We start from the raw sequence: 7,042 nt of genomic DNA, 5'->3' as shown, positions 1-7,042 counted from the left end.
ACACGAGGACTCTGACACGAGGACACTGACACGAGGACTCTGACACGAGGACTCTGACACGAGGACACTGACACGAGGACACTGACACGAGGACTCTGACACGAGGCCACTGACACGAGGACTCTAACACGAGGACTCTGACACGAGGACTCTGACACGAGGACACTGACACGAGGACTCTGAGACGAAGACTCTGACACGAGGACTCTGACACGAGGACACTGACACGAGGACTCTGACACGAAGACTCTGACACGAGGACACTGACACGAGGACACTGACACGAGGACTCTGACACGAGGACACTGACACGAGGACACTGACACGAGGACTCTGACACGAGGACTCTGACACGAGGACACTGACACGAGGACACTGACACGAGGACTCTGACACGAGGACTCTGACACGAGGACTCTGACACGAGGACACTGACACGAGGACTCTGACACGAGGACTCTGACACGAGGACTCTGACACGAGGACACTGACACGAGGACTCTGACACGAGGACACTGACACGAGGACTCTGACACGAGGACACTGACACGAGGACTCTAACACGAGGACTCTAACACGAGGACTCTGACACGAGGACTCTGACACGAGGACTCTAACACGAGGACTCTGACACGAGGATGCAGAGCTGGAGGAACACGATGTTCAGGCTCGGAGAACATTTGAAAAGTGCAACTCGTAAACACAGCAGGAGACACGAGTACAGTCAACATCTTGTTTTCATTTCTGTTAATTAAAAACAGAGAGAGAGAAAAGAATGCAGGAGGAGGAAGAAGAGGAGGAAGAGGAAGAGGAGGAGTAGGAAGAGGAGGAGGAAGAGGAGGAGGAGGAAGAGGAAGAGGAGGAGGAGGAAGAGGAGGAGGAGGAGTAGGAAGAGGAGGAGGAGGAGGAGGAAGAGGAGGAAGAGGAGGAGGAGGAAGAGGAGGAGGAGGAGGAGGAGGAAGGGGAGGAGGAGGAGGAAGAGGAGGAAGAGGAGGAGGAGGAAGAGGAGGAGGAGGAAGAGGAGGAAGAGGATGAAGTGTAAACAAAGTTGAATATTGACCCTCCTGTGTTTGTTACCACGTCTGTATTTCACACTGTTTACTTTAGTCAGGTGATATTTATATAAGAGTGTGTGTGTGTGTGTGTGTGTGTGTGTGTGTGTGTGTGTGTGTGTGTGTGTGTGTGTAATAAATAATAATAATTATGAAGACAGCAGCACGTGATCACACTCTGTGAGTGTTTGTGGAGCTCGTGCAGAGGTAGATCATGTGATCATTATTATTAAGAGTAATGAAGGACTGTTTAAAGCTGCTCCTTCCTCACCTGGACACTTCTTCTTACCTGTGCAGGTGTCTTCTTCGTGTGTCCTTTATTAGCAGTTTGTTCTGCGCAGCTCCGACAGCTCGAGCCGAGGCCGTGCTCAGAGTCCGGATCATCATGACGGACTTCAGAGAGTCTCCTTAAAGTCTCCGTCAGGGAGTCTCCTCTGGATCTGGATCTGGATCTGGTGTCGCTGCCCTCCCAGACTGCTTCTTCTTCTTCTTCTTCTGTAGGGTGTAATGGAGGTCGATGTATGAATACCGCCACCTACTGAGCAGAAGGAAAACTTAACAGTGATCAAATAAAAAAGTGTCAGAGAGAAGAAGAGTTCTAATAAAGACTTTAAAGACTGTTTATTTGTTACCTGACGAATCAACAGAGTGACGTCATAACCATCTCAGGTAGACTGACCACGAGCTACCTGAGTGTGAAGCGATGGTTAAAGTTCACCTGAGATCAACCTCGTTTGAAGAGAAACATGGTTTATTCATGATGTCCGGGGTAAAGAACTACACTACCCAGGATCAGTGTCACAGCGACGTCTGTGATTGGTGGAGCTCGCCGTTACCATGGCAATGTTTCCCGCCCCTCGGCTCCGTAGGCTAGCTGATTAGTTAGCTAACAGTGACTGTAGTTTATTACACAACACAAACTACAACAGTTTAAACACGATAACAACGACTACAGTTACATCCGAGAAGAAGAGAGATTATTCGCAATGGATTGTGGGATTGGTAGTTCCTTGCATCTTTGCCTTTCTCTCCGTTTTCCAGTGCCGTTTTGGCGCCGATTTAAATGTTTTAAAGTCATGCGTATTGCGGTAGATGGTTGTCATGGTTACAGGCTTCAAACTCTTGATAGAAAGATTTTGTGAAATGTCAATGGAGGATTTGAACGGAGGAAAGCAACCAGAGCTGCCGAAAAAAGGACTGAAAGCCGACTCGCGTCCACGCCCCCAGTGACGCATCACGCACTTGGACGTCCAGCCAATGGGACGGCACGTTTTGCTTTACGTCACGGGGTACGACACTGGTGCGGTGCTGAACGTAAACAGTCCGGTCTGTTGGAAGACAGGTGAGGGTTGTGTGTGATTCCTTCGTGTTTCAGAGTAAATGTTGTAAAGTTTCATCTCAGAGGAATGAGGCTGCTGTGGAGGACGCTGCAGACTGCGCATGCTCAGAGGGAGCAGAGCCGCAGACACTTCTGGGGATGGCTCAACGCAGTCTTCAACAAGTGAGATTAACCTCCTGATAATAACTACAGAGCAACACACGTGCACACCTGTGACCTGTTAAAACACATGTGACAACACCTGTGACCTGTAACCTGTTAAAACACCTGTGACCTGTAAAAACACCTGTGACCTGTTAAAACACCTGTGACCTGTAATATGTCAATACACAACCAGTTAAAGTAAACCAGTTGAACCAGTGATGGTAACATGAGGTCTGTGGATCTGGTCTCAGGGTGGACTACGAGAGGATCAAATCCATCGGTCCTGATCGAGCCGCAGCGGAGTGGCTCCTGAGATGTGGTGCCAAAGTCCGGTTTCAGGGTTTCCAGCGCTGGCATCACGACTACAACGGGCTGCCAACGGGGCCTCTGGGCCGATACAAGATCCAGGCCATCGACGCCACCGAGTCCTGCATCATGTACCGAGGCTTTGACCACCTGGGTGGGTGGGTGGGTGGGGGTGTGTGTGTGTGTGTGTGTGTGTGTGTGTGTGTGTGTGTGTGTGTGTGTGTGTGTGTGTGTGTGTGTGTGTGTGTGTGTGTGTGTGTGTGTGTGTGTGTGTGTGTGTGTGTGTGTGTGTGTGTGTGTGTGTGTGTGTGTGTGTGTGTGTGTGTGTGTGTGTGTGTGTGTGTGTGTGTGTGTGTGTGTGTGTGTGTGTGTGTGTGTGCGTGCGTGTGTGTGTGCGTGTGCGAGATTTTCAGAGGTCGTTAACATCATAGATAGAAGCATTTTCACAAAGTGTAAATGTTGCATGAACGTGATTCTCTTCTTCTGTTAACAAGGACACACACACACACACAGTGATCTTACTGTTCGTGTGTTTCCTTTTTCAGACGGTTTGGAACATGTGGAGGAAATAAAGCTGATCAAATGCGTGTACATCGAGGACGCCTGCCTGGAGCGGCTGAGCGCCATCCAGAACCTGCAGGACAGTCTGAACACGATGGAGGTGGTGTCGTGTGGGAACGTGACGGATAAGGGCGTCATCGCTCTGCACAGACTCAGGTGAGTTTAAACAGGAAAGGTGACAAACAGCAGAGCTCTGTCATCTGTAACCGTGGTTACACCTGGTTGGTTCTCTCAGCTGATCTTATGACATATCCACTCTTTCCTTCAGATTGTGATTCTGTTGATACAAAAAAATTTTCATCATCTTTCTGTTTGAACAGGAATCTGGAGTCTCTGTTCCTCAGCGACCTTCCCGGCATCAGTGACAAACAGACGACGCTGGACAGACTGCAGACAGCTCTGCCACGCCTCGACATCGCTCTGGACTTGGACTGAACGACAAACATGGACGCTCTCTTTGAGGGACTGAAGCGACTGAACAAGGGCGACTTAACGAGGACGACTGAATGAGGGCGACTTAAGGAGGGCGACTGAACGAGGGCGACTGAGCGAGGACGACTGAACGAGGGCGACTGAGCGACGGGGACTGAGCGAGGGCGACTGAACGAGGGCGATTTAACGAGGGCGACTGAGCGAGGACGACTGAACGAGGGTGACTTAACGAGGACGACTGAGCGACGGGGACTGAGCGAGGTCGACTGAACGAGGGTGATTTAACGAGGGCGACTGAGCGAGGGCGACTGAACGAGGGCGACTTAACGAGGGCGACTTAACGAGGACGACTGAACGAGGGCGATTTAACGAGGGCGACTGAGCGAGGGCGACTGAACGAGGGCGACTGAGCGAGGGCGACTGAACGAGGGCGACTGAACAAGGACGACTGAACGAGGGCGACTGAACGAGGGCGACTTAAGGAGGGCGACTGAGCGAGGACGACTGAACGAGGGTGACTTAACGAGGACGACTGAGCGACGGGGACTGAACGAGGGCGATTTAACGAGGGCGACTGAGCGAGGGCGACTGAACGAGGACGACTGAACGAGGGTGACTTAACGAGGGCGACTGAGCGACGGGGACTGAACGAGGGCGACTGAGCGAGCTCGACTGAGTGAGGGCGACTGAGCGAGGGCGACTGAATGAGGGCGACTGAGCGAGGGCGACTGAACGAGGTCGACTGAGCGAGGTCGACTGAGCGAGGGCGACTGAACGAGGACGCTTCAGGTGAAAGGAGAAATGATGAAGACACTACGTGTTCCTGACGGAGTGAACTGACATTTATTTATTTGAACATGTGGAAGTGTTAAATGTTATTGCTCATTAAAGAAACACAAAAACAATCTGAACGTTCTTTTGGCGTTTTTACAACGAGTGAGGAGAGATGTGAGCGTCCTGAGAGAGTTCAACACGTCATGACTGCGATAAATAAATATTCTCACGTTGTAGGCGGGGAACTTCACATTTTGAAACGTGTCACTCCTGCAGAGTCGGTTGATTTAAAAAGTTCTGATTTGGCAAACCAGGTGAGGCAGCAGGTCACGACCTTCAGTCTTTTCAAGCAGAGCAGCACGCCGCTCTTTGTCTGTGAAGTCTTTATCCAATCAGCTGCAGCCAGAGACAGCGTGCAGAAACCAACACGGGTCCAAAGCAGGCGTCCTGAGGTGTCCCCGATGAGTTTAGATGTTGGGGAGGTGATAGTTGAACCGGCGCAGGTTGTTGTAGTACCTCTTATTGTCCACAGGGGGGAAGACGCTGCTGCCGGTGAGCTGAGGGAGATACTGGAGGACGAGACACAAGGAACATTTAATCACACGCCACGATAAGACACGCCATGGTGACCACGGTAAGTCGGAGGTCGTCTTACCCCTGCTGGGACGTGTTTACGAGGTAGCCGTGTCCTCTTGGAGCGCTCTTGCTCTCGGGTGGCGCTCTCGCTCTTCTCTCGCAGCGAGTCGAAGAACGGCTGCTGCAGGAGCTGCTCACAGGTCAGACGCTCGGACGGGTCCATCCTCAGAGAACCCTGAAGGGGAACAAGTTCACACGAGTACAGTGCAGTTCACATTTTCACCACCAGGTGGCAGAGTTACAGATCGCTCCTTTAAACGAGTCTTTATGGTTTGAGATATAAAGTTTTTATAAACACAGAAAAGTGTTCAGACTCTGATGACAAAAACATTTTAAACAATTTAAACATTTAAAACATTTAAACAATTTAAACATTTTAAAGACATTTTAAACATTAAGACATTTTAAACATTTTAAAGACATTTTAAACATTAAAACATTTTAAACATTAAGACATTTTAAACATTTTAAAGACATTTTAAACATTAAGACATTTTAAACATTAAGACATTTTAAACATTTTAAAGACATTTTAAACATTAAAACATTTTAAACATTAAGACATTTTAAACATTAAAACATTTTAAACATTAAAACATTTTAAACATTAAAACATTTTAAACATTAAGACATTTTAAAGACATTTTAAACATTAAGACATTTTAAACATTAAGACATTTTAAACATTTTAAAGACATTTTAAAGGGACAAACAGAACAAACCTTCAGCACACTCAGGGCCTGAGGGGACAGGTTAGGATATTTCTGCTCCAAAGGTTCCTGCAGGGAGAGAACACGAACGTTAAGGCGTCATAATCCCAGCGACCACCAGGTGGTGTCAGCAGACTGAGCAGTGTGTGCTGCGTTTCACCTTCTCTTGTGGCTCCGGGATGGAAACCCCGCAGAAGAACTGGTTGTTGCTGAAGACCTGCTGGTGTCGAGGGATCAGGTCTCCTGCAGAGAACAGACACACGGTGTTTAAAACAGTTTCTGCTCTGAGCTTTTATTCTGAAACATTCACAGACTGTTTCCTCCCCTGAGCGTCCTGGTCTTACCCAGACTCTTTCGGATCAGGTACAGCTGGTCCATGTCCGACTTCCCGGGCCACACAGGGACCCCCGACAGCAGCTCGCCGAACACACAGCCGACCGCCCACACGTCCACCGGGGCGCCGTACTGAGTGTCACCCACCAGCAGCTCGGGCGCTCGGTACCAACGAGTAGCCACGTAGTCCGTGTAGTAGTCACATGGACCGGCTGGAGGAGGAGGAGGAAGAGGAAGAAGAGGAAGAAGAGGAAGAGGAGGAGGAAGAGGAAGACATAAAACATAAAGACCAGCAGGGGGCGATAAAACATAAATACCAGCAGGGGGGCGATAAAACATAAAGACCAGCAGGGGGGCGATAAAACAAAAATACCAGCAGGGGGCGCTGTCAGCTATCAGGAGGAGGAGTCTTACTGAGGATCCTGGCAAAGCCGAAGTCACAGAGTTTGATGACTTGATGTTTGGTGATCAGAATGTTTTCAGGCTTCACGTCTCGGTGGATACACTGAAAACACACAAAGGGTTAAAATGGAGGAGCAGGAAGGAGGAGCAGGAAGGAGGAGGAGTGACTCACGTTCTGTTTGTGACAGAAGTTAACCGCCTGAAGAGTCTGCCATGTGATCGTCTTGACCAGCTGCTCGGGGACGCTGTGACACGAGGAGGAAACATCAGACTTTAATAACATGAAACACTGTAATGTTGTAATGTCCACCAGGGGGCGACCTGCAGCTCTGTGTAATGTTGTAATGTCCACC

The 7,042-nt window shown here is 49.4% G+C and overlaps 2 protein-coding genes across 4 annotated transcripts in view; one reads left to right on the top strand and one right to left on the bottom strand.

Moving 5' to 3' along the window:
* The first annotated feature begins 2,414 nt into the window (after nt 1-2,414).
* dmac2l (distal membrane arm assembly component 2 like) lies at nt 2,415-4,739 on the top strand. The gene is made up of 4 exons (XM_061062811.1): nt 2,415-2,553; nt 2,787-2,995; nt 3,387-3,558; nt 3,723-4,739. Exons 1-4 carry the CDS (start codon nt 2,459-2,461, stop codon nt 3,835-3,837), a joined length of 591 nt encoding a protein of 196 aa, XP_060918794.1. The 5' UTR covers nt 2,415-2,458; the 3' UTR covers nt 3,838-4,739.
* Nucleotides 4,659-7,042, bottom strand: part of cdkl1 (cyclin dependent kinase like 1 (CDC2 related kinase)) — a 54,375-nt gene continuing 51,991 nt past the window's right edge. For all 3 annotated transcript variants that reach the window (XM_061062810.1, XM_061062809.1, XM_061062808.1), the window contains 7 exons: nt 6,862-6,934; nt 6,702-6,792; nt 6,299-6,499; nt 6,115-6,197; nt 5,967-6,023; nt 5,264-5,419; nt 4,659-5,177 (listed from right to left, as the gene is read on the bottom strand). In XM_061062810.1, the coding sequence (XP_060918793.1) occupies nt 5,076-5,177; nt 5,264-5,419; nt 5,967-6,023; nt 6,115-6,197; nt 6,299-6,499; nt 6,702-6,792; nt 6,862-6,934 (763 nt within the window). In that variant the 3' untranslated portion in view covers nt 4,659-5,075. The remainder of the gene's footprint in view (nt 5,178-5,263; nt 5,420-5,966; nt 6,024-6,114; nt 6,198-6,298; nt 6,500-6,701; nt 6,793-6,861; nt 6,935-7,042) is intronic.

Source organism: Labrus mixtus, chromosome 18 (genome assembly GCF_963584025.1).
Source record: "Labrus mixtus chromosome 18, fLabMix1.1, whole genome shotgun sequence".
Lineage (NCBI taxonomy): Eukaryota > Metazoa > Chordata > Actinopteri > Labriformes > Labridae > Labrus > Labrus mixtus.
This window is presented reverse-complemented; position numbering and strand designations above follow the sequence as displayed.

Excerpts from the sequence above, each read along its gene's own strand:
- dmac2l (XM_061062811.1), top strand. The coding sequence starts at position 2,459 with ATGAGGCTGCTGTGGAGGACGCTGCAGACTGCGCATGCTCAGAGGGAG. Across the intron at positions 2,554-2,786 it reads CTCAACGCAGTCTTCAACAA|GGTGGACTACGAGAGGATCA; the intron begins GTGAGATTAACC and ends ATCTGGTCTCAG. Across the intron at positions 2,996-3,386 it reads CCGAGGCTTTGACCACCTGG|ACGGTTTGGAACATGTGGAG; the intron begins GTGGGTGGGTGG and ends TTCCTTTTTCAG.